At 47.2% G+C, this 26,726-nt stretch overlaps 2 protein-coding genes across 11 annotated transcripts in view; one reads left to right on the top strand and one right to left on the bottom strand.

Annotated features, from left to right (window-relative positions):
- Window positions 1-278: 278 nt before the first annotated feature.
- On the bottom strand, window positions 279-25,353 carry KLF9 (KLF transcription factor 9). The gene is made up of 2 exons (XM_058695721.1): window positions 24,849-25,353; window positions 279-3,800 (listed from the first exon to the last, which is right to left on the bottom strand). Exons 1-2 carry the CDS (start codon window positions 25,351-25,353, stop codon window positions 3,571-3,573), a joined length of 735 nt encoding a protein of 244 aa, XP_058551704.1. The 3' UTR covers window positions 279-3,570.
- LOC131492086 (serine/arginine repetitive matrix protein 3-like) overlaps window positions 25,352-26,726 on the top strand; it is a 32,003-nt gene continuing 30,628 nt past the window's right edge. For 4 of the 10 annotated variants that reach the window (XR_009251842.1, XR_009251840.1, XR_009251839.1 and 1 more), the window contains exon 1: window positions 26,232-26,403. Coding sequence is in view for 3 of the 10 variants with exons in the window: in XM_058695724.1 (XP_058551707.1) it covers window positions 25,352-25,714 (363 nt within the window). In the remaining 7 variants the exon portion in view is untranslated. Of the gene's footprint in view, window positions 26,404-26,726 lie in introns of all 10 variants that reach the window. The other 6 variants (XM_058695724.1, XM_058695722.1, XM_058695723.1 and 3 more) reach the window with 3 other exon arrangements.

Here is a 26,726-nt window from a genome sequence, read left to right as displayed (position 1 = left end):
TTTTATAAGCCTCTTTAAGTGATTTACCTAAAAACATAAACATTCTCCCTCCAGTATAATACAGCGAGTTCAAGCAGCCTACATTCTGTGTACTTCCTCAGAGGTCCGTGAATAGTAAATATACCCAGGTCTATATAAATATCACGCAAGTTGGAAGACATAGAGTAAAATCATCTTTGCACTTACCATAAAAATCCTGTGAGTGCACGTTAAAGGGGTAACCTGCATTAGAACAAGATACGCCCCTTTTACAACAGGTACTGGCCGGGACAATTCAGTCTTTGTCATTTATTACTTTTATTTGGACAACATATATACATATGTACAAAATACCAACTGTCAGAATCCTCTTTTATAATTTCATTTGATTTACAAAAACGGGACAGCAAAATAACTTAGGTCACTAATACTGTACAAAAATAAAACTGATTAAACAGTTGTAAAGATCAGTATCTTACAGTGTTACAGATCATTCATCTGTTGTGAAAGAACATCTCAATCTATCCAGAGTGATGGGCGCTGTGCGAAATCTACCTGCAAACTGACAACTAATCAATTCCTGTAATATGACTACCAAATGTAATTCTCAAAAGAAGCATGATGTAGAGTTAGACCTTAAAGCTGGGGCATCATTCCACAGTGGTGAAGGGCTTTCTTCTTTTCTAACCAAGGAGAGGAGTTATCGTAACTCTAAAACTATTAAATTTTCCAAAATATGACAATTACTTACAGTATTAGATAAAACGACGTTTCTTTCTTTTTAAACACCTGCAACAGTCTTTCGAAAAATTCAGTTTGGTTAAAAAAGTAAACAAAAATTACTATCCTGCATTTGGATTTTTATACGTTAAATCCATGGTCTTTTTAATATAAAAAGTAATTCCTTCATAGTTTGAGTGTTCAATGAACTGTAGTAGTCCTATTTGAACCATATCTTGACATAGTAAATCTAATTAGAATGCTGGTTCCTGTTTTGTGGCATGTTAAAACAGGATTTATCACGAAGAATAAAAAGCCTTGAGTTTATACGTTACATTACTATAACATGTAAGAGAATATCAAATGTGTGTTCTTCAACAACTTGAAAAGGCAAGTAACAACTTTTTTTGGGAAGTAAATTGTGCAATTTTTTTTTTTTTTTAAAACAAGTTGCTGCATTTATATCCGCCTAAGTAAGTGCTGGACGAAAGCCACATATAGATTTACTCCTGAAACTACAAAGATTGTCTTTCACTGACTTTGCTTGGTTTTCCTTCATTTCTTTCTGCGAGGGGGAAGATGAGTTTGTCCAAGTTAGCAGGTTGCTAGGCAACCCCAAACTCCTCACTCACTAAAAGGCAGCCTGTAGAGGGTCACAGGCAGAAACATTCCATGAGCTCAGTTAAGAAAGAGACAGCCTAACCTATTTCATATGGGAGAACAGATGTCCTTAAAACTCATTTTGGACACAGAAATTAAAATTTGGTTTAAAATAAGCGTTTCAAAAATCTGAAACAGAGGTAGAAAGTGTTCTTTATTTTTCCTGACATGTTTTCCCGTGAGAAAACACTTTCCTTTTTATCTCAATGGACCGTTCCCAGTCCCTAATGTTAAAAGCAGTTCTCTTTACAGAACTACTAATACGACTACATTGGTGAAACAAACAAAAATAAAACACACCATGCTAGTGATGGCTATTGGATTGGACGTCGGAGTCAGCCGTGACCCACGCCGGCTGTAGGAACCCACACTGGTTCTAAACTGTCAGGTGAAGTAACAAGTTCGCGGACAGGGAGGCACCGTGCGTTTGCGTGACACATCTCATAGCACACGTATCCACGAGAGTGCACCGGAGCTCCGTTTGAAATATCAGATAAAATTGCCAGAAAAGCACGATTTCTGACAAAAGAAAATGTAAACATTTCTCCCACGATCACAGCTGACTCCCCTACTTGAGGTTTCTTCTTAGCTATGAAAACAGTTCATTTTTCTGGCCACGTGACGGCCAAAATTAAGTTTGCAGGTAAATGGCGGATTACGGATGCAGTGGTTTAGGCCATTGTAGACACCTGGATACAAGACATATATAGTGGTGAGGCTTCTGATGGAAAAGATACAGTGATGTGTTTTCCTTCGTACGTATGGAAGTGTGCCTTTCGTTCTCCAAAAGGGACAGTTGTGAAGTCACCTTGGAAATCATCAGGGTATTTTCCCTCGGGACTCATTCCTCACAGGGATGTGCTTTTCTTTTCACAGGTCAGCTCCCTTTTCCTTTCACACAACTCTTGCACCTGTTAATGGGAGTTTGTGGGAACATGGGAAGGAGACTGACAAATCTTTTCTCCACAAAATAGGTGTTTCCAGAGCAACTTAAGGTCATGCACCCACTCAAATAAAACCCAACAGAGTCAAAACCCTCTCCCTTCGTGGCATTAGAACAATAAGATGACGTTAACTAAAAGGATCAGAAAATTTGGAAAAGTTAATAGAGTTAAAATTCTGTTTGTTCTTTTTGAAATTAAAAAAACAAAAATACTACCCTCCTTCTCCTTCAGCATCTGTTGTATATATTCTGCCCTCACATCTCTGCCATGATTTCATAGGGAAATGTGTATACTGTAAAAAAAAATAATAATAAAAAATAAAAAATAAAAAAAAAGCAGATTATAACGTGGTTCCAAACAGAATGTCTGCTTCTATCCTTAAAGCATGTACTGAACTTCTTCATACTCTGCATTAAGAAAATAAAAGTGCAGCTTATGTTCAAAAAGTACGAGTCATACAAAGCAAGGTTTCAAAGTTCTGTACTTAGTGTAACCTTTTGAAGGTTTGTCTTGATTAGTATGAATTCAGACTGCTTACCCATTGACTACAAGTAACTTTTTTTTGTTTTGTTTTGTTTTCGAGTCTTTAGATGACAGATCATGCTGGAATAGGTGCGCTCTTGCTTGCGTAAAGACAGCTGTGCTATGGCGTGGTGGGTGGGTGGGTGGGCGGCTGGTTGTTCTTTGTCTCAAAGGTTAACGTGATTCAAGAGAGTGGTTTTGCTAAAGAAACCGAAGCACACTCGTCATTACATCGAAGAGGGTAAGAAAACAACTCTGAGAGACAGCAAGCAGGAAGGGCCCAGGATCACTGTGTGATGCCACAGGTCAGCTCACCCAGTCCGACATATGTACACCAGTGTTGAATCTTTAAAAGTCTACCCCGCTCCTGGCCTTATCCCCCCCTCCCCCCGCCCCCCTCCGCCCCCCACCCCACCCCCCCAAAAAATAAAGGAGAGAGAGAGAGAGAGAGAGAGAGAGAGAGAGAGAGAGAGAGAGAGAGAAAGCATTTGCCTTCCCTCCAACAGAGACGGTCAGAGTGCCTCTGCTTGGGGACCAAGTGTGGACTTTGATCTCAGGCTACGCTGTGCTTTTTAGAAAACCAGGCGGGGGACAGGGGGCGGAGGGTGTGACCGCGGGGCGGTGACTGGGGGGGGGGGGCGGGCGCGCCCCTCCCGGGGTGGAAGGGGGGGGTGGTGGTGGCGGGGTTGGGAGGGTGCTGGGGGGAGGGGAGGTGACAGTCCTGTCCGGCGGGCGCGCCCGACCCTCACAAGGGGTTGGCCAGCGCCTTTTTGGAGCGCTTGATCATACTGGGGTGGAACTCGGTGTGGCGCCGGGCGTGCTTGGTGAGGTGGTCGCTCCTCATGAAGCGCTTCTCGCACAGGGGACAGCGGAACTGCTTCTCGCCCGTGTGCGTCCGGTAGTGGCGCGTCAGCTCGTCCGAGCGCGAGAACTTTTTAAGGCAGTCTGGCCACGTGCAGGGGAAGGGCCGCTCACCTGCGAGAAGGGAGGCAAGACAGGGCGCGGTGACACAGCACATCCCAGGAGTGCGCGCTCCCAGCCGCCCCTCCCCACCCCCGGGACGCGCAGGGGGGACCCCGGGACCTCAGACAGTGACTGCCTTGGGACGGGCATTAAGCCGCCCGCCCCGGGGGGCACCGAGCAGACGGTTCCGAGAAGGTTCCGAGAAGCGTCTTCTCGGAGCACGTGAACTTGCTATTTTATGCCCCAGGGATCCCTGAGAGCCTTGGACATTCTTATTCGGTTGCTCAGTTTCTCTCCCAGAATCAAAACCCTCAGCTCTTGGCACTGTGCCAAGCACTATGGACCTCAGGCCGCACGTCCAACCAGCCCCCCACCCGGAGCTGCGACCCCCCTCCAGCTGCTAAGTGCCCTGGCCACCCAGCATCTATGTCCCCAAGCCTGGTGACAGCCCCCTCCCTGCCCCCAACAGGAAAGCTGGCTTGCTCCTGAGCACCTCGGCCAGGAACACTTTCAGGGACATGAAATCTGCTTCCGTGCAAAAGGCCTCGCTTTAAGTCCTATTGCCTTAACACAAAACAGCTGTGTGTTCCCTCCTTTGGGTGTCCGAAGACAGCTATCGTGTCTTTTTCTGATCTCTTGTTTAGACTCAACAATCCCAGTTTCTTCCATAGAACAATGAACCTCATTCTAAACTGTTAAAAGAGAAGGGCTCTGCGTGAGTTAACTCACTGAATGCTCACAGGACTCCCCGTGCAGGTGGCCCATTTCACAGATGGGGAAACAGGCTTTTAACACCTGCCAGGTGTTTCCAGGGCGCCCCTCCCACCCCCCTTGTGGTCGCTTTCCTCAGATTCAGCATATTGTCTGCACGTCGCACCAAAAATGCAGCGAAGCCTCACCCTCCAGACGTGAGCAGGCCACCTCCTGGCCCCGGAATGGCAGGAGAGGGCCTGTGCCCACATTTGCCCGGGTTGCGCGCAAGCACAAAGGCGGAATGAGCTGTTTAAGACGAGAGTGTTGTGTGCTCCTCTTGTGAGCGCGCCTGCCTGCCTGCTTCTCACCTCCTTCTAGCAGAGCCCAAAGTGGATGCTTCACAGACCCAGGGCTACAGGCTCCTGCCCTCCACAGAACTCTCCAGAAGAGTACATGTTTTCTCACTCCCGTCCCCACCTTCCTGGCTGAGAGCTGTCCAGAGTGGTGCATCTGAGTCATCCAAATATTATTCATCCTTCCCCTCCCCCCGGGCCAGCTTCTCCTACCCGGTGCCAGAGATGTAGACATACTGATAATAACCACAAAACCAAACCTCTGTCAGCTTTGTGACAATTTCCACATGGCTAAGGTTTTATTTGCTAGTCTCTCCGCAGAACAATGGTCCTCACACCCTGTGCGACCTCCTTGTTCTTATGGGAAGCCCGGCATGGGCACAATGAATCTGTGTAAGTAGATTCATTATATGTGGGTCTGTGTGTAAATCCCCACGGAGACGGGGGCTGAAAAGCCACAGCAGCACAAGGCAAGAGCAAACCAGCGAATGCCGAACCAAGGTGGACACAGGTGCTGGGGTGAATGAGGCATGAGGATGCTCGAAGTCTCCAGGAGGGCCCCCAACCCCCCAAAACAAAACAAAAAGAAACCTCGCTTCAAACCCAAACCCTGTGAAACACTCAACGACGTGGAATCCAAAACTACACTTTCACGTCTTCTGCTGGACCCAACGGCATCCTACCCGGTTCAGAACTTTGGAACAAAAGGTGGAATGCAGTTTGCCACAGCCCAGCAAGGTTGAGCCTCCTAGGACAAGGACAACATCATGTGTGGTCGTGTGCTGTTTATACTGCCGTGCATTGAGTAACTGCCCATGCGCATGCTACGTATGTGTGTGCATGTGTGTGTGCAGAGCTGAGTCTGTTCCTCCTCCAGATCGCTCACATGACCAAAGCCTGCTCAGAAGTTCCCGGATCGCTGGGGGGAGACAACTTCTGCCTGTTGCAGAATGAGACGGCCACCAAGTCCTCTTAATCCCGTGAGGAGTCTATGGGAGAGATGTTCTCTTAAATATGTTCTGTTAACATATACAACAAAGGGTCAGAATTCACACAGCAATGAATTTTATAACTATAAAAGCAAACCAACCGAGACCGAAGTGAACAACCCTCTCTTATCTCTCCGTCCGGGAGCTGTTCTCTCCACTGCTTTATGATTTGGTGGTGAGGGAAGCGACCGAAAGGAAAAGCTCAGTGTTTTCTCAGTGCTTGTTAGGACAAAAACTCATTGGAGGGATTTTCTCGGAGGAGTGGTAATGTGGGTTAGCTTACTCACTGGCACATGTTTCTTTCAAGTGAGTCAGGAGAGGTTAATTTATTGGAAAGGATCTGTGTCCACTGTGGGGAAAAATGGATCAGAAGACATCTCTGCTGTGGGCTGGATTGGAAAAGAAAGAAGGCACTCCTCCTGTTTTAGGAAGATGGCTTTGTGGAAGCGATACTCAACGGAAAATTGTCATGAAGCCTGAATCGGCTGTAAGTACAGAACTTACAAGCATTTATGCTTACAATTCACAATTCACGTATGTTTCAAGTGTAATCAGAGTCCCTTCCCATTGAATTCACCTTTGGTCTAGCTTATGCCTACCCTGTCTTCACTGCCCTCCATGGTTGTCACCACATGACTGCTCTCTTCCTTCTAACCCAGATGCTGCCATTGACCTAGCATCTTTATCCCTGTTGCAGAGAAGAGGGGACCACCTAGTGAGCCCAGAGCAAATCAGAGCCAACAGCAGCGTTTGTTAGACTCATATTACTTGTATAATTCAACCTTACAGTTTCTAAGCATTTAAAAAAAGATCTACTTGTCAGTGACTTCCTAGTGTAAAGGCTCCAGGATCATTTTGATTCTTCTTGGATCCCTTGGAAAAACATTAGGAGATTTTTGGTCAGCGATCTAAATCAGGGGTTTAGCAAACTACAGCCCACAGGCCAAATCTGACCTGCCATCTATTTTTGTAAAATTCCATGAGCTAAAAATGGTATAAACACCATTCTTTTATTTGGTTTTTACCGAATAGTTGGGAGGAAAAAATCAAAAGAATAATAATATTCTGGGATAGGAGAAACCTTGATGGGATTCAAATTTTCACGTCCATATACAAAGTTTATTGGGCCAGAACCATGCTCATTTGTTTCTGTATTATTATCCCCGGCTGCTTTTTCACTATAACAGCAGTCTCACATGGTTGCAACCGAGACTGTATGGCCCATGAAGTCTAAAATATTTGCTATCTGGTCACTCATAGACAGTGGGCGGACACATGATCTCTGTCTGAAAATCTGAACTTGTAGCTGGTGTGCACCAGAGTTTGCAAATCCAAACATCTTCAGGAGTCAGACACATAATAAAAATGGGTGTGGCGCGCGCCTGGGTGGCTCAGTCGGTTAAGCGTCTGACTTCAGCTCAGGGCATGATCTCATGGTTCATGAGTTCGAGCCCGGCGTCGGGCTCTGTGCTGACAGCTCAGAGTCTGGAGCCTGCTTTGGATTCTGTATCTCCCTCTCTCTCTGCCCCTCCTCTGCTCATACTCTGTCTCTCTCAAGAATAAATAAACATTTTTAAAAAATTAAAAAAATAAAAATGGGTGAAATGCCAGGTGTATTAGAACATGGATTGTAGTGGAATCCATGGCCGACTGGACGGCTCTTTGTCCCCTCAAAGGCATTCACATTCAACACTTTATAAAACACTGTGCCAGTCAAACAATGCGTGCGTGCAGGAAGCCTGGATTCTTCTTGGAGACTTACAATTTGTATCCCTTTGAAACCACCTACCTCTTTAACCCAGTGAAGAGTTTGCACACAACCTACTTTGGGATACATTTCAGCCTGTTAGCTAATAATAGACACATAATAAGGTATCATCCAGAAAATGATACACGTTTTGCACCTAAGAAAGTACGGAATGGAGAAATCGTAGGTAGAGAAGGAACAGAATTTAAGGCTGCATGGGACCAGAGATGGAGGGCAGAGAAGAGAGGCCTGCCTGTCATCTTGCAGCCAAGAGGAAATCAAATCAGGCCTTTCTTTCAGCTCAGCGCTAAGGCCCACAAAGAACAGGTAGCCTTCTTCACACAGAACGAATCATATGGCAAAGCAACTATCAATTAAAGAATCTTTAAACTTGTCTTTAGTATTAATGAGCGAGCTACCATCCTCCAGGGGGGTTGGGGAAAAGGAACAGACATGTACTAGTGTTTTATTTCTGGCCTTTACAGGAAAACATAGCCAGAGGCAGTGACACAATAAACTCTGGCTTTACTGGAGCAGAGCTGTTAACAGCACAAGTTCCTCTGCGTTCTCATTATTTATACACCACTCCCCTCCCCTTTCAGCAACGCGCTAAGCACCTCTCGCTGACAGACTCCGCTCAGAGTATAAAATAAACTTGATCAGAACGGCTACTGAATACTGCACCTGGTGTGTAAAAGACTTCCTTTGCAGAGGCAGGTCAGGCCTCCAGAAGGTTCCTGGGCCTCCAATGGGTTCAAGAGAAGTGGAGTAGAGCCTGCTGGCTACGTGCTTGCCTGCTTAGCACAAAGGACGGAGCCTCCACCCCGCTTCGTGATTAGTCGACAAGCCAAGTGGGGAGTTCTCCATACAGAGGGAGAAAGACTACAGTGGGAGGACTGCTAACTGGCTATACTCAACCCCCCTCCAGGCTCCCCTGAGTTCAGACAGGCTGCCCCTGGGGTACTGGCCTGGGGTCCAGGAGACCCCTGCGCTCAATGCACTGCTTTCCCACCTGGTTCTCCTTCCCTTCCACAATGCCACAGAAGGACCTAAAATGGGCTAAAGCAGGAAGGTTAAAAGTACAAACTCTGAACCTCCCAATTGCTTCTGACAAACGTAACTCCATCTAGTAAAACCAGAAGGGATCTCTAAAAATGCCAATGAAGAAACACAGCTTCTCGCGGATATACAAAATCAGGGCCACTTCTTCAGGAAAAAGTAGTGTTTTTTGATCGAAAAAAGCAAGTAGGATTCCAGAGATAAAAGGATAATTTGATATTAGAAAATCATATTGATATGGTTCCCTGTTTGAACGGACTAATACATCCGCTCCTACCCTCACACACAGAATCTCTTGAAAAATGCAAAATGGCGTTTGATAAAATTCAACATCCATCCCTAATAAAAAGCTTTTAGGAAAATAGAATGATTCCTTAACAGGATAAAAAATATAGATCTGAAACCTTTTCCTAGCAAGGTCAATAGTAAAATAAAGGTAGCATTCTATTAAAGTCAAGCTCAAGGCATGGATGGACACTGCCCCCATCATTATAGCTACTTAATGTTGTTTAGGAAAAGTGAGTGAGCACAATTAGATAACAAAATAAGACGTAAATCACTGGAAAGAGAAGGTCGAATCAGAATTATTTACAGCTGATACAACTTTCTATCTGGGAAGTCTCAGAACAATAACCAAAAAACTAATATAAATTAAAAATGCATTCACAGGTGTAAGTATACGAAAGAACAATGGTTTTCTTACATGCTAACCACAGCCAATCAGGATAAGCCTACGCTAAAAGTTCAGGACCTGCATGAAGAAAATCATAAAACTCTGATACAAAGGAAAATGAATATTGGAACATTTCTCATGTTCTTCGATGGTAGGACTCAATGGCGTGAATGTGGCAATTCTGTGCAGATTCATCTATGAATGTAACACGTACCATAGAAATTCTTTTTTCGTGAACCTGACAAAATTATTCTAAAGTTAATTTGGAAGACTAAATACACTCAACTCGCCAAGAAAATTTTGCAATAGAACAACAATAAGTGAGCACTTGCAATACCAGTGATTAAAATGTATGATTAAAGCTGCAATAATTGAGATAGCACGAGACCAGCACAGGAAAAGACGAATCAGTGGAACAGAGTCAAGTCTGAAAATAAACCCAAGACTCGACAGGGATGGGGGTCTTTCAAATTAATGGAGAAATGAATGTTTAATTCAATAAATGGAATAGACATCTGGTTAAAAACATTAAATCTGGATCCCTGCCTCATACCTTTCCCTTCAATAAATTCCAAATGAGCTCTATACATAAATGTAAAAAATAAAACTGCAGAGGTGAGAGAAAATATAGGCGACTATTTTTAGAATCCTGAAGTGGGGAGAAGACTGTATAAATATGAAACCAAAGGCAAAATCCTATTTGAAGCATAGTTTTGAGATACAATAAAAAATTTTAAACTTCTGCATAGTAAAAATATATATAGGTGAAAAATTTTAAGAGCCAGAACACTGAACTAGTAAAGGAAATTCCAGCATAAGACAAAAAGTTAGAATCCGTAATATGAAATGGACACTGAGAAATCAAAATTAATAACCCAATTTAATAAAATTGGGCAAAGATGCAAACAAGTAATTAATAAAATAAGAACTACCAATGGCCAATAAGTAAATATATGGCAATATATTCAATCTCACAAGTAACCAAAACATGCCAATTAAGACTCCAATGAAATACACATCAGGCTGGTGAAAATGTAAAGAAGTGTGTTCACAGACCTATTGCTGATGGAGGCATCAGGAAACTGACCTTTTACTGCATGAGTGGGACTTATAACTGATCTAGTGCTATCTGGCAATGTATTCATCTAGGAATTATTTTTGGTAATAATAAAGAACACGTAAGTATACAGGGATACCAGCATTGTTCATAAAAGCTAAAACTTGGTAACAACTTAAATGTCTGACAATAAAGAACGGGTTTGATACATTATAGTGTATCCATAAGGTGGGATAATATGTACTTGTTACAAAGATACTAGATCATTACAGAATGAAATGGAAAAATGTTAGCAATACACCACTAAGTGAAAAGGACAGAGTATTATCTGCTGTATAGGTATATGGAACATCTATGGAGAGAAAAAATCCTCGAAGACTATACACAAAATAGGAGCAGTAGCTATCTACAGGTGGGGCGGGGGGGGGGGGGGGCGGGGAGGGGAGGATAAAGAATAACATTTTCTTTCTGTAATTTTCCAGTATTTTCTGATTATTTTTGTAAACAGTTAAGTACAAATTTATGAGACAAAGTCAGAAAAAAGTCAACAGAAAACAAAGGAAGCATGCATTTGAGTTTAAATGTTTCCACAAATGGGTGGATCTTTGATCAAGAATATATTCTACCTGGAGAAGTGGGGGCCGGGTATTTATTTTCTATTGAGAAATTAACACTCCCGTGTCCGAGACCAAAGTAAGAAGGATCATTCTGTTTCCTTCTCAAATTGTTAGAAAGTGAGAAACTTTCAGAACGTACTTCGTGTGTTTTTTCTCACTCTTCCTTCATCCCCTCCTCTCCTCCCTTTTCTATATATGAAGGGAAAACTGCCCTCCAAGGACAGACGAGAAGGCCCCTCCAGATGCAGTGTTAATAGGACAGTAATGGTAAGGCTGCCCCACGGACGGGTGAGTTTGTTGGGAAGCAGGGCAGTGAGCGTGTGCAGAGGTACAAAGCCCGGGGTCCAATACAGGGTTCATGGGTGAGACTGGCTGGCCGCATACCCACACAGACCTGCCCAGATCCCAGGCCTTCGGCACCCCCATCCAGTTGTCCACTATCATCTGTCCTCATTCCCCACGGGAGAGTCAAGTTGACTTGTGGGTATAAGATGGGAGCCTTTGCTCTATTGTTTTTCTTGTGTGCTACCACCAAGGGTGGAAGTGCCCATGGATTTGACAGAGGAGGTATGTAGGCCATCTTTGGGAGTAGACAATTCTATGCTTCCCTGCGTAAATCGTTCCAATTAATTATGACCTCAAAAATCAAGAAACCAAAAGCCTCTTGTTTGCTCCAGAAAATATTGCTACCTACATATGCATATGTAGATGTTCTGAAAACACAAAAGCACTTGACCAGGCCTAGAAGCATGATCCTGCCCGAATGCCATCCCATCATACTGCCATTTGCTCTCGGCCCCTCTTTGAATCCCTCTTGTGATCTGGTTTCTTTTTATATTTTATTTGTTGCTACCACAGAGTCATTTTAGAGTCTGAATGTGAGATTTTACTTCCCGGCCCCTGTGTTTTTCTGTGGAGGGAAGCTTGCCTCATTCTTTAGGTTCTGAACTGGGAAGTGTGTCTGTAACATCTGTCACATGGCACTTCTTCAATGCAATGTGTTGGCGTCCAGGAAGCAAGCCCATCCGAATATTGTGTGTGTGTCCCCAGCCTCAACTGATCTGTCAGACAGCTCATGCGCTGGGACCTCAGACGTGGAGACGGCACACAACAGATTCGGGACTCTAGGCAAAAGGTATGTCCCGGCATCTCGGTGATACAGTCCCGATCTCAGCAACTCTGCATCGGCACAGGTGGAGTGACCTCCCCACAACCACACACACCGAGGTCCAGGCCCAGATCTGCTGGTTCCCATGCCCACATCCTTCCTGCCATCCCAGAGCACACCGCTTCTGCCCAGTTGTTTGTGGGAAAGAGAACTAATAAATGAACCCACTAAACATCGAACAGGATGTAAGTGTTTAATGGCAAAACTATCCTGAGAACACAGATCCTTGAATCTTTGCATTCTGGGTGACTTTTGTAACCATCGAATTCAAACCTGTCATGTTTCAGATCACACTGACTCAGGACAGATTACTTGTCCAGAGATGAGAACCGGTTTTCTTTTTCTTTTTTTCTTTTCTTTTCTTTTCTTTTCTTTTCTTTTCTTTTCTTTTTCTTTTCTTCCCTTTCCTTTCCTTTCTTTTTTAAATGTTTATTTTTATTTTTGACAGAGAGAGAGACAGAGCATGAGTAGGGGAGGGGCAGAGAGAGACGGAGACACAGAACCCGAAGCAGGCTCCAGGCTCTGAGCTGTCAGCACAGAGCATGACATGGGGCTCGAACTCACAGACCGTGAGATCATGACCCGAGCCGAAGTTGGACGCTCAACTGACTGAACCACCCAGGGGCCCTGAGAACCGGTTTTCAAATTCCTCCTTCGGTTTGGAGCACAAGACAAGATTGGATGCAACACAAGAGCAAAGGCGCTAACTCAAGGCAGAGAGAGCCTTCTAGTACGTGATTCTCTCATTCTCTTATTCCCGGGCTCTTCCTTCCAGCTGGATTGGCTTGAGGGGCAGGGGTGGGGGGGGGGGGCAGGCATTTACGGGTTTAAAACAAGTAAGTGCTGCTGAGCTTTAAGTTTCAAAATAGGGTCTGAAAAATGGAAAGCAGACCTTGAAGTCCTTAAATTTAAAGTCTCTTGATTGGCCAGTGCTTCCTACCAAGACCTGAGCTATACAGAGAGGCTGGAGGGGCTGAGTTTGGAGAACAGACGTAGAGGTCTCTAAGAAGTGCCCCGCATTCTCTATTCTGCTAATAACAGGGGTGGGCAGTCCCAAGGGGGCCGATCACTGCTGCCCGCACCAGCCCCTCTGGAAGGTCCCCACAGGCCAGGACACCTGAGGGATCAGGCCCACGACCCCACGGTTGGGAGAAGGCCACAGGGGTCCTTAGTCACAGAATGCAAGGATCTATCACCTGCAGCCATTGTACAGCGATCCTCTTCAGCAGAGGAGGCCAGTGCATGAGGACCAAGACCCAAGCTAGAGCATGACACCCCAGGGGAGACCAGGACGGTGCTCAGCGGACGGTGTGCAACATCGACAGCCCTTTCCTGATGCCAAGATGCCAAAAAAAGAGGTGGGCCTCTTACCGACCAAATGCTAGATCACTCCCAGGAGAAAGAAAGGCAAAGGGAGAGGGAGAGACAACTTTGATTTTGCAAACACTTACCCAAAGAAGAACACCATTCAATAGAGAAGTGATGGAGACACGCTGAATAGGATCAAGAGGAAATTTCTCAACCAACAGCACAGATGGGTGGGGGTGAGGGTGGGGCTCGAGAACCCAGTTCTGACTGCGGACAGTTACACTGTGCACACCCCGGGTTTTAGTGGGGAATTCGTGCCCAGTGCACACAGGCGCTTTGGAAGGGCCCCTGAGACTTTCGGCATCCTTAGCGGACACAAAGATAACCTTTCTGTTTGTGCACTTAGGTGAAATCATGTGGCATCCACCGCTTCCGGTCTGGAGTGGCCGCTATCCAGAGGGCCGGATCTCTGAGAATACCATGGGCCGGCGACAAAAAATACAGGAGATGAGACTGCCGTCTTGTTAGAAAACTGTCTGGTCTACCTGCCAGCCAGGCTGTGGCACTCGCCACGACTCAGGGGGCCTAGTGATGCTGTGGCACTGTTGTCAGCCTCTTGTCCCTGGGCTCAACCACTGTAGGACACTGCTGGCCCCACAGGAGGGCTGCGATGACCACAGGCCATGTGGGCCACTGTCAAATCATTTTTCAAGCTTTAATGGAGTGAGCCATTAATTCATATTGCCTGGGCCCCTGGGTGGCTCAGTCAGTTAAGAGTCTGACACTTGAATGTGGCTCAGGTCATAATCTCACGGTTCTGTGGGTTCGAGCCCTCCACTGGGCTCTGTGCTGACAGCATGAAGCCTGCCTGGGATTCTCTCTCTCTCCCTCTCTCTCTGCCCCTCCCCTGCTCATGCTCAGTCTCTCTCTCTCTCAAAATAAAAAAAATTCATATTGCTTGGTGTTTGGTGACCACAAAGCTTGGAGGGACTCAGCCATCCGAACTTCCCCAAGGAGTCCCCCTGCCCGGCTCCCCCCACATCTTCCTCGGGAAGAAATAACTCAGGTTAGAGGGGGAGAGCCCACGTTTCTGTATGCTGGGGACCCCCTCCTGCCCCCCACCACCCTGCCTTCAGAGGGATAATGCACACCAGACAAGCCTCTGGTGGCTGGCCACTGGTAAGATTTATGACATGAAAGAGAGGAAGCCAGCTCTTTCTGCTTATTTTCGTTAGAACAGCAGTGGTACAAAACTACCGTAGAATTATGGCAGCATAGGGATTTAAGTCATTTTTATGTGTTTTTTGTAAGTTATTTTTAAGAGCTAATTTTTGCCTCTTACAATTTATTATGGTGTTTTTGTTGGGCATCACACGCTGAATAGACTCCTGAATCCCAACGGGAACTGTCGTATAAACAGCCCATCTTTGTAAAGATGGGGCCTTTATCTATTAACACACAGGGTGACAAACGTTCACGTAAGCACAACTCATTTCTCTGGGCATTAAAACAGACAGACGGCTGGAATTCAGACCAAGCAAATGGCTCTGCTTTTCACACTGCTGCTGTTAACCTTATTCCACGAGAGGCTTTGGGTACTGGCTTCTAGAATATCCAGAGAAGAGGACATACAGGTATGAGCCTGAGCACGTGAAATAACATGTTGAAATAACCTATTTCCTGCAAAGACCATTTAGTACATGCACTGGTGGCCTATCTTTTAGGATGAATTCCAGAGATAGTTCAGAGTCCTTTCTGTTCAAAGAGGAGGGGAAAAAAGTGCTGTCATACTAATCTGTCCCTCATTTTGTCAAACTTCTGCTCTTTGGACCATCCTGTCTATAGTTCTACGTGGGCAGACAGAGTGGGTATCTGTTGGTTTTGCCTGTCTGGCATGCATTGCCTCTTTTGGGTACTAAATAGCACACCTTGAATTTCCTTTTGGAAACCATCCCTTCCCCACTCTAAGTCTATGTGATTTCGGGGTGGGGAGTAACCCCACACCCCAAAGCTTGATTGAGTTCAGGGACAGACACAAGGTTCTGACTCCACTGTGAAGACTGAAGCCTGTGACTTTTGCTGGAATCATTTGGGAAGGAGAACTTTCCTTCCACAGGGCTTGCTGAATTGGCAGGATGGGAGTCTGCTGATGGCCACCTTACCGCCGTCCAGAGACAGGCTGCACACGGATGAAGCCAAAGCAGAGGACAGCAGGGCTGAGCCAGGGAGGGAGCTAGACACTGAGTAGTCGAATCCAGAGATACCAGAAACTAGAGCTACCCCAGATGTGTTGGCAATTTGAACCCGTCAAGTTTTATTTTTTATCGAGCCAGACCAAGATTGGATTCTGTTGTTTGTGACCAAGAGTCCTAAGACAGCTGCAGACCCAGGACGAGGTTCTTTTTCCACTGGAAGGAAGAAGGCTCTGAATAACTACTGGAAAGTATAGGATAGGTCTGGTCAGAGTCCAAGACTTCTACAGAGATTTCTAACCAACGTTCACAAATATCATCCATGAGCCAGAGTCAGAACACGAGAGTAGAGAGCTAACCACTGGTAGCTTTGGAGCCAAGTTCAGGAGAGCCATGCAAAACACAGGGTTGCTTCCCACCGGTGGAAGGAAGCCCCAGGGGTCCAAGTGAACAATTCGGGCGTGACTCCAGCAGCTAGAAACATGCTAGGAAAATTCCAGAGTAACCTTGGGGCTAAGGTAACTAACTCCAACTCTAATTCCTCCTATAAAATGGGAGTAAGAGTACTTTCCTATCTCATAGGACTTCTGTGAGTTTATACAGGACAATGCATGTAAACTATTTGGCTTAGAAGTTGGTATATAATAAATGCTGGATGTTACTGCTATTACTGATATTATTACTAATAGGACTACTACTAATATTAATAATTTTCTACTATTGCTGTTATTCACAACATTGGCAGTGCCTGCTTTCTGCATGTAGCCCAGCTCTACGGGTGGAGTGGTCGCTCAAGAAATAAGTATTATTCAAATAAATGACCTGCTGCTGGACAGATCTGGAATTGTAAACAAAAATTCTAGGAACATCCAGGGCTTCTGGGCAATACCTGTAACTTATTTTTTTACTTTTTCAATACATTTTATTTTTATTAAGTTTATTTTGAGAGAGGGGGAGTGAGAGAGAAAGCATGTGCGGGGAGGGTTGAGAGGGGCAGAGAGAGAGGGAGACAGAGAGAATGCCAAAGAATCCCAAAGAATCTGTGCAGTCAGCACGGAGCCTCCCACGGGGTTAGATCTCACAAACCACAATATTATGGCCAGAGCTGAAACCAAAGGTCAGACACTTAACTGACTGAGCCACCCAGGTGCCCCCTAAATTATTTTTTAATTATAATTCTTGATGTGTGGAGACAGTGTCTGAAATGTTTTAAATACCTCATGTGATTTAACTTGCAGAGCAATTTCATGAGGATAGAATCACTGAAACCCATTTTACAGATGGGAAAACTGAGGCTCAGAGAGTTTTCGCTGTACCAGAGTGGCAGAGGCGGGACTCAAGCCCAGGTCTAAAGGCCCCGAAGCCCATGCTCTGCTCTCCCTACTGCAGGAGAGCCCCCTCCTGGAGCTGCCCTGCATGCTAACTCTCTAGGATGGACTGGTCTCCCACCTACTCTTCTGACTACCTTCATCCCATCGGAGCTGGCCCCCTGAAGGGAGGGGGTGAAACCTTCTTTTCTCTTTCTTTGAACCAAGATGATCCATACAGTTCTTTCTAGTTCTGAAATGTCCATAAAGCTTTTTTTTTTTTTTTTTTTTTTGTCCGTTGCCTGCCCCTGGGACTCTGGGAGGCACTCACTTCCAAAACAACAGAGACTTGCCTTGGAAAAATGTTCACACTTTGTTTCAAACAAAACACTGCTGCCTGCATTTCAAATCTCTGTCATTAATTTTGCATGGCTTAAGCTCCTGTCTCTTTATTTTCATCTATGTAAAGAATGTCCTCACTTTTTAAAAAGGCTCAATCAGAGACGAATTCCATTCTCCTGTTCAAATCTGTGATCATTCTCAATTTTATATTAAAAAAAAAAAACAAAAAAAACAAGCAAAGACCCACTGGCCCCAGGCATAGATAGCTAGTGAGCTAGCTGGGTCTTGCAGTTCTAGAATCTTTAGATTTCAGATTCAGACGTTCATTTCCAGGATCCCAGAGGCTCACATACCTCACGATGAACCGAGACCCAAAGGGAAGCCTGTAGGTAGACCCTCGTGGACATGGGTTCTGAGCACAAATGGAAATGAACGGCTGGTAAGATCCCACGCCTAAAAAATGGATGCACCTGACTCCCTTAGAGGGGAAAGCATTCTCTATGAATAATAATGCGAGTCCTATTATTTGCTGAGGGGACTGCTTGAGGCCAGGATAAGACAAATGTTTACTCTTGGCCTTAATGCACCAAAAAGGTATTAAAGTTTCAGGAGGGCTCCGGGAAGGGCGGAGTAGGAAATCTCACTGGCACTTGGCCGTAAGCTGGTTCACACTGTGCGGCTCCCATAATAAAAGGGCAGAGGTCCCCAGGCTGACTCCACCTCTGCCCTTTCGCTGGGTTAATTTGGCTAATGCGAAGCAGCTCTTTAAACCAAGATTTAAAAAATGTTAACCGCAGATTGAAATTCTCAGGAGACCGTGGTGGGGGTGGGGGTGGGAAGAATCAAATCAAAGAACTGCAAAGAATTCACAGCGAGGGAAGGTCTCCACGTGGGCCATGCTCGGGCCTTCCGCACTCGTCTTAAACAGCCCTTCAGAGTACGTGGCGCCCTCTTGTGTTGCTGAGGAAACCGAGGTTCCCGGAGACCTGGCCGGCCGTGAGCCCAAAGTCACGTGCCTGTCAAGGCAGCCGGCTAGCCTCCCAACAACCGTGGGCTGAGCTTCCAACCCCCTCAAGGTCCCCAACATGCTGGCATGGAACAATCCCCGTATCTGAGAGGGTGGCCATACCCTCTTACACAGGCCACACGATGGATGTGATGCCCTCTCAAGGTCACTTCCAACCTCCAAGTTCTATTCTTTTGATACAGACAACTGCTGCCGTCAAGTGCTCTGAGCTAGGCCTGGGCCTGTGACTAACTTCCCAGCAAAGAGTGGGGCGGAGCCAGAGAAAGGACTGCTCAGAGACCACTGCAGAAGATCCCATTTCTTTTCTTTTAACCATCTGTGGGTTTTTTTTTTTTTTAATTTCCCCTTCCTGTTGCCCCTCCTTTTTGCCTGTGTTGCATGGAAACAGAAAGTGCCTTTGTACCAATTACTAGGCACTAATTTACGTTGTTCAGTGGGCGCTGGGCTTGCTGGAGAAACACTAGGATAAGGTGGGAGGGTCGGATGTGGGGGAGGACGGAAGCAGCAGAGGCCTGGAATGTTGCTAGCTTTCCCTCCGAGCTGGAGAACCGGCAAGGGGAGGGGGGGAAAAAAAAAAACCCTGAAAATTTGGAAGTCAGGACTAACGAAAATGATAAAGCTGTTTTTTTGTGGGTTTTTGTTGTTTTTTAAATCAAGGACGCTAGTGATCATAAGGCATTCAGAAGTCCAAATAGAGGGGCTAGAAAGCCAACTCTAAGCAGGGCTCACCAGCTTGCTTCAGGGGCTCTTGGAAACGTGAATACTGGAACCCACCCGCCCACTTTTCTTCTCCATGGACTTATTAAGGAAGACCACGGTCAGCCACTTTCCCAGTGTCATAGATGGTTGTCCCTGGGAAGTTGCATCTGGGAATTTCCCACAGACGTTGGCAGGATGAGTAGTTCTTGGGATACGCAGCGACAACTGAGACAAGAGTGTTAAATCTGACCCATAGGTTCAGAATCCAAGGATTCACTTCCCTCAGGTCTTTACATCTGAAGGTAATGGGGTGTGGCCATCCAAACGTCTCTGGGCTTGCTCTGCTGTCTTCCCCCGACCAGCTCAGCTGCTTGTCCCCTCCCCTCTCCTCCCTGCTCATGGAAGATCCCACAGGAAAATAGGAAAACAGGGGAATGGGGTTTTCACCCTGTAATTGTACTCCATGTGTATTTGCTGTGGTGAAACAGTAACCCTGCCAGCAGCAGCAGGTTTTTAAGGCAACCCCACTTTGCTTTGGTTAGGACAGCTAGAGGAGGGTGCCTGAGGACATGGGGTGTGAGGAGGAACAGCCTCTGGTCCTTCCCAGTTCGGGGACTGGCAAGGAAGAGCTGTTGGGTCCCCCAAAAGGCCTCAGTCCCCAGGGTGAGGTCTCAGCAGCGGGCTGGGGTTTGGGCAGCCTTCCGGGCCATCCTTCCTTGGAATCTAGGAAGTTTCAGCCTCTCATCTGCAAAACCCAGAAGCAAAGTCTCTACTGCCTCCTAGTAATCCTCAGAAATCTATCAGCCTCTGCAGCTAGAGGCCATTTGCAGCTTTTTGCCCTCTTCTCGAATGTGGACTGTCACTTTTTTCCCCGACAGGATACATGAGATTGTGTCTAGACCGTCTCACTGGGAAGCAGGGTGGATATCGCCCCAAGGGGGCAAAAATTGGATCTTTGGCAGGTGAAAAAAGTCTTAGCTATGACAGTGGTTTGTGGCCTTCTAAAGGGGCACGGTACGCGGACAGCTCTGTAGTACACCTGAGGCGCTAAAATGTCACGGGAGGGGAGGACAGTTATGGGGGAAAAATGTCTAAAGCTCCTTAGGAGAGAGAAAATGGTGGTGGGGGGGGGGCGGGTAGAAAAACAATGACCTGCAAGCTCCCACTCAGGCGAAGCTGTGGAAGTATTTTGGATGCAGCATGTCAGGTTGTGAAATACCAACAATCCACATCACTGGGGGAGCCCTGTGGAAAGAACGTGACCGAGAGAATGTCCCCTCAAGGACCAACACACACAGGGCCTCCCTTCTATTTATGAAGAGAAGAGCAAGAGGCAAAGACTGGACAGGGGCTCAAATTAACAGCTGGGCTGGCCCGGCCCAGAGGCCACTTCTGAGCTAAGGCCCCTAGTCTAGGGCCTGTGGGGCCTGTGGCCAAAGCGAGACCTTGCCCTGTCCCTGAACGCCTGCCTGTCTCCTGGGTCACGGAAATAGGTCCTTTCTCATACCTCTGATGGCATTAGACTCTCCTGAACCAAACAGTTGACTCTAAACCTTTTGCAGTAATTATAGGAGAAGCTCCAAGCGGGCTCAGAACAGGCCAGGGCACCTGTATAAGCACAATTTTAAAACTTTGGTCTCAGGGAAGGAACACCCTGGCTCAAGGAAGGGACATTCCTAAAGAGGCCAGAAAATCTATTTCCAGTGTTGGAGGAGACCTTCTACAGTGGGGCTCTTCGGATGCCTTCTGCCAGATATTCTCAAGTATCCTGGGAAGACGTTCAAACGGGATAAGGAGAAAGAGAAGCAACCACTCTTGGGAAAAGTTTTGTTAAGTCTCGTGTCTCGTTGTTATACATGAATGTCGTTATGCTCTATTAAAAAAAAATAAAAAAGTACTGATTTTAAAACTCTTTCTGTAGAACCAAAGTGTGATGATTGGAACTTTGGCCCTTCTGGTTTTCAGAATCCCATAAACAGTGTCCTCAAGTCAACCCACTGTCACCATTTGGGGAGAGTCGACTTAAGTCTTTCCAAAAAGAAAGTAAAATTGCGCTTGGTGTGAAGTAAATAGAACCTAAGGTTTCTATCACTGAGATGTCAACCGAGCATGAGTCTGATTACATCAGCTGGTTCTAAAGACTTTGATCTGGAATTTGGATGTGGTTGTTTCCTTCCCCCAAAGATATCCCACCGTCCATAACTGTTCAAGGTGACCGAAAAGTCAGGAAACTTAGGATAAACTTATTTTTTTGTTTTTTGTTTTTAGTGTTCATGGAAGGGTTGGGGACATGTGGGTGTGGCAAGAGTGTCTGGGGGGTCAGTGGGTATTTGTGGAGCCAGTTGGGGGGTGTGTGCTCAGAGGTGGTGGGAGTGTTGGTGTGAGGGCTGTAAGGGGACATTCGTGTGTGTGCCTGTGCACGTAGGGGAGGGCAGTGATGTGGGTGTGGGTCTGTGGGGGGTGTGCCAGGACAAACTTAAAATTGGTTGTATTAAAAAAAAAAATGCTCCATACATTTTCAGGCCAAGAACTCTAATGGATCTAATTGTTAAGCTGAAACATGACCATAAATACCTTCTAAAGTGTATTTAGACCCAAAAGTCTTGAAACCAAAAGGAATGTATTTGTGGCATTTTCCAGATTAACCATGGAGGTACTGCTTACACTTTAGAGGCACACTGCGTGAGAAGGATATCAGATCTAAAGACTGAAGAAAAGCAAATTGAGCAGAGTATCATAAAATGGGAACTGAAATGTGAACTGACTGACATACTACTTAAAAATATGTTTATTCTGGGTTCCTGATTTTTGAGGATGCCCTGTCTGTTACACACAAACAATAAGAGCCAGAATTTCTTGAGGGCTTTCTGTACATGGAATCCTATTAGCTGCTTTGTCTATGTTATTTAATCTTTGTTCAAGAACCTCTGGGTTCAGAGGTAATACCCTAGCCAGTGGATTAAGAAACTGAGGGTCACAGAAGGGGTAGTAAACTCGAATGCCAACAGAGATGATGTAAATGATTAAAATAAAGGCCACTGCCCTCTAAAGAATGATCAGTTCAAGCCAGTTGTTGCTGGGTAGGAATTCAGGCCTAGTTTTGCCAGATTGATCCATTTTTCCAGAGAAGCCAGAACTCTGGATTTGTGCCGAATCTTCTGATTTTTAGATGTTAGTAACTGATTCCATTTTTATTAACTCTGTGTTGGCCAAGCCAAACAGATCTGCAAAGCACATTCGGCAGCAGGCCTCTAGTTTGAAAAATTTTGAATTCCAGTAACCTACTGAAGTTTCATTTCTTTCTTTCTTTCTTTCTTTCTTTCTTTCTTTCTTTCTTTCTTTTCTTTCTTTCTCTCTCTCTCTCTCTTTCTCTCTTTCTTTCTTTTTTTGGTAACTTGCTGAAGTTTCTCCCACCTGGGAAACAATCGGACAAGTGAGAACCCAACTCCAAATCGAGTTCCTCTCTTAGGGCCCTACGGAGGTAGCAGCCCTGGATCAAATGCAATTTCCTTTAAATGATTCAACTTCTCAAGCCCCTGGTTCTATGGAAGTCGTGGCCCTGGGAGGGGAGCAAGCAGCAAGCAGGAAGGACTCTTACTGGGCCACGCTGAGCAAGGGGGTGTGGCCGGAATTTTAGCTGTTAAAACCTTCACAGAATGCAGACTTTCCAAGGGCTACCTCCTGTCCACCTCCTGGACTGAATACCAGCCAAAGCAAACCAGGTAGGTCCTTCCCTCATTTATCCCCCCTCCCCGAGACAATCTAACTCGAAGCCGTATCAGAAACTTCCAAATGCGCAAGACCTACACATCTCTTAGTTAGAGTATCCTTTCCACATGCCTTCTTTCGTGGGAGTATGCTTCCCACCATATTTACAGAGGCCGAGGTTTTTGTTCGACCGTGTCCTGGTATTACAGAGCCCCCAAAACATAAATAAGACACCTGCTATCACCATATCACTAGTTCCAAAGGACTGACTGTAGCATTTAAAATGGGATTAACATTTCACTTGGTTTTCCACTCCTGACCGTGTAAAAGGTTCTCCTGGAACAGCTGAGCCAACGTGCCTTATGGAGAATTAAAGAGCACCACGCATGCACGCACACGTAAGCAGCCATTTCTATAAATGCCTGACAAGATCACTCAGCTGAATGGTTCAGAACTCCGGAATTCTTTTTTTCTAAGTCGCAGAGTCGGGTAGCTCACACAGAAACACTGCAGGTTCCCCAGCTACCCGCCTGGGCAGCTCCCTGAAGGAGAAAGTGCCTTTGCTCAAGGTGGCAGGCAGTGAGTGTCCCTGTGAACAACTTAACTCTGGGAACATGGCTGACGAGGCCAGGCCCGCCCAACAGCTGTTGGTGAGTAACACCCTCGGGTTAATATACCCCTACTTGACCCTGGGGAAGTCACGCTAAAGGTCGCATCCCCCAGCTCAGGCACACATCTGCCTCTCAACAACCTTACAGATACAAACTTGAAACTGCTGTTTTGTGGCAACTTGGGGATGACAACCCCAAACAAAGCCTGATTTTGCATTAACCATGGAGGAAATTCAGCTTTACTCCTTTGCCAGCAGCCACCTCCACAAGAAACACGTCCAGAGGAAATAAAATCTGAAATGCAGTTACGTGGCCTTTCTTTTAAGAAGCAAAACCAAAGCAGACCAACCAAGGATCATTTTAAAACCACAGGCCCAGGGCCTCATCTTAAAAGTACCAACAATTACACCCCAAAATGACAATACTTTTCTAAATAACTCCAACAGCCTCTTAAATATGGTGTCCTAGGATAGAAGGAAAAGAAGTTCCACGGAACGAATGAAGCCCTGTGCTTCCTTATCAGAACAGCAGTTGTAAAAAGAACCTTACTAAAGATGGTGAGATAGCAAGGCCCAACCCTTCCCAACTTTTTCCGAGTGTGTTAAACAGAACCAGCAGAATCGGCTGACCGAGGTTCCCCCCTTAAGCCTCCAAGCCCCGTTCCGTACTGCATATGGCTTTCTGGCCACATTCCTTGGGTCAGCCCTTGCCTTCTGCTGTCCCTGGGAGACACCCTTGCACGAGGCCTCCAGGCGTGTTCTTTACAGAGCCTTGACCTCAGACAAGGGCCACACCTCCTCCCTAACTATTCAGGGGAAGGGTGCCACCAATCATGTGGAAACGAAAAATCAGCCCTCAAACCTCATTACAAAGGCCAACTAATCATGAAGTTAACCCACCGACCCATCACTTGATCAAACTCCGGTGCTGCCTGAAGCGGTGTTATTTTAAACCTCCCCGGGGACTCTTGGCCAAATTTAAAACCACCTTGGCAAGCCCTGAAAAGTAGCAAGCATACGGCTAAATGAGTCCTTAGTCATCCCTAAAAGGCTCCATGTAAAGTGTGCCCTTCTCCCCAGGTTTTGGCCATTCCGCTGCAATCCCTCCACAGAACCAAATAAGAGATACGCCACTTGACCTCCCCAGTGCCAGCGTCTGCCCGGGTGGGGGTGGCCCCATCGTCGCGGGGTGCGGGAGTCCTGGGGGGGCGGGGCGGGAAGGGCGGCACCACACTCCCCGCGAAGCCACGCACAGGGGCTGGCCCTCGACACTCACTCTGCCCGCCAGGTTAATGCCCTCCATGGCTTCCAGAGGCTGGAGACAATTAAGGAGAGAGCGAGCTTTCCGTCTCTCTACACGGTTCAATTATTTAAAGAGTTAAACAGCATCTCATCCAAAATGTTGGCACCCTTGAGGCCGAGCGTGGTGTCCTTAACGCCCAGGAAGGCCGCCCGGCCAAAGGTTAACTAACCCCAGAGCTGGGTGGGAGAGAGAGGGAGACGCCGCTAACCTGTATGCACTCTGTAATGGGCTTTGAGATGGGAGGATTTTCCATAGACTTTCCCACAGCCACTGTAGGGGCACTTGTGCCTCTTTTCGGAGGCGTGTTTCCCCTTCGCAGCCACTCCAGGGTGGAGGAGGGAGAGCGGGCTGGGCGCGCTGCCAGGATCCTGTCTCTCCTCCGGGCTGTGAGAAGGACTCGACCCAGATTCGGTGGTCACGTCGCTGTCGGATCCCATATCCTCATCCGGACTCTCCAGACTGTCGCTGCACACCGAGGGGGTCTGGATGGGTCGGTACTTGTTCAGGTCCAACAAGCTCTTGGCGATGGTGACCAGCGTGCAGTAATCCTTCCAGGTGTCCCCCGGGTCACCGTGCTCCTTGGTCACCTCGCGCTCAGGTAGTCGCAGTCGCTCGGCGTCCGGAGCGCCCCCATGCTCTGGCACCGCAGCGCGGTTCGAAATGGAAACCAGACACTGGGCAGCCACGAAGTCCATGTAGGCGGCCGCGGACATGGTGCGGGCGACAGCAGCCCCGGCGGCGCAGCCGAACTTGGCGGTGGCTGCGGAGGTTCGGCTCGCCCTGCCCTGGCCTCGGACGACGAGCGCGGCGCGGCGCGGCGGCCAAGGGGGCGGGGGCGCGGGGCGCTTCCGACTCGCAGGAGCGCGAGGCGACCTCAGCCCCTCATCTTTACGTAACCGGCAGCGCCTCCGCACGCAGCATCCACGGCCCCGGGCTCCGCCGCGCTGCCGCCGCTCGCTCGCCGCCGCCCGCGCCCCGCGCCCGGCGCGATCCCCCCGACGGGCGCGCCGGCCGCTCCGAGCCGGCTCCCTTGGAAAGGTGCCACACGTGGCGGCCGCAAGTTTATGCGCTTGAAAACGCCCCCGAGGCGCTGGGAGAGGAAACTGCAAGAGAGGTACACGCCCTCGGCCGCCTCTACGTCGAACCGAAGCCGCGGGACATTCAGCCGACCACCCGGGCGCGCGCGGCGAGGGCCGGACCGAGCGCGGGGTCTAAGAGACACTTTTCCCCCAGTCCGCGGACGCCTTCTGAGCCCCTGCTCTGGCCGGTCCGCACCGTTCCGGCATTCTCTTGCTCAGTAACAATTTCGCAGAATCCCATCACGTCACAATCCAAACCCCCTCCAATTGGCCAGCGGGGAGGGTGATTCAACTCTGTTTACTTTCTCCCCCTGCCAGTCAGAACGGCCTTTCGGTGGAGAGGTGCGTCTAGAACTGAGGCGTGCGGCCAATCCGACTGTTCCGTTCCGCTGCCTCGTGCTACCCCTCCAGCCTCGAACGCTGACATTTAAAAGGGTAACAGCCGGGAGGCTGGAAGGGGGCCGCCGCTCCTCCTCGGGAGCGCCTCTCAATCCCGGTGGCCTCCCCGGGCCTCCCGGCTCGAGGTCCAGCTGGCGGGGCCGGGGCCGTGGCGCACACCTTCCCTAGTCACTGGCGCTCGTCCTCGTGACAAAAGAAAACTTCAGGCTCGGTTTTCCAGCTCGCAAACAGTTAAGTGACTTCCTGCAAACGCTAGAGTCCCAGCAACCAGCCTTCCAATCAAAAGTAAGTTGGTTGATGTCACTGACATGGGCCCAGCCAATCAGAAGGGCGTTCCGAAAGCTAGCGCTCCACACTTGTGAACGCGGGAGCCGTAGTGGAAGTGGACAACATCCCTGTTATTTTGTGCTGCTGGTAGTAAAAGTGTGATATGTATGGGAAGGCAGGGGTGACGAATAAATGCAATGTGAATCAATATATTTTTTTAAATCTAAGTATGTCAGGACAAGTTGCCCAAGAAGAAACGCAAATGAGAAAGGATCATTTCTCTTTTATCTTTTCTTTTCTTTTTTTTTTTTTTCAGTTTTGAGATGCAGCATACTTTTGGG

The sequence above is a fragment of the Neofelis nebulosa genome, chromosome 12 (genome assembly GCF_028018385.1).
Source record: "Neofelis nebulosa isolate mNeoNeb1 chromosome 12, mNeoNeb1.pri, whole genome shotgun sequence".
Classification (NCBI taxonomy): Eukaryota; Metazoa; Chordata; class Mammalia; order Carnivora; family Felidae; genus Neofelis; species Neofelis nebulosa.
Note: the sequence above shows the minus strand (reverse complement) of the source record. Positions and strands in the feature narration are given on the sequence as shown.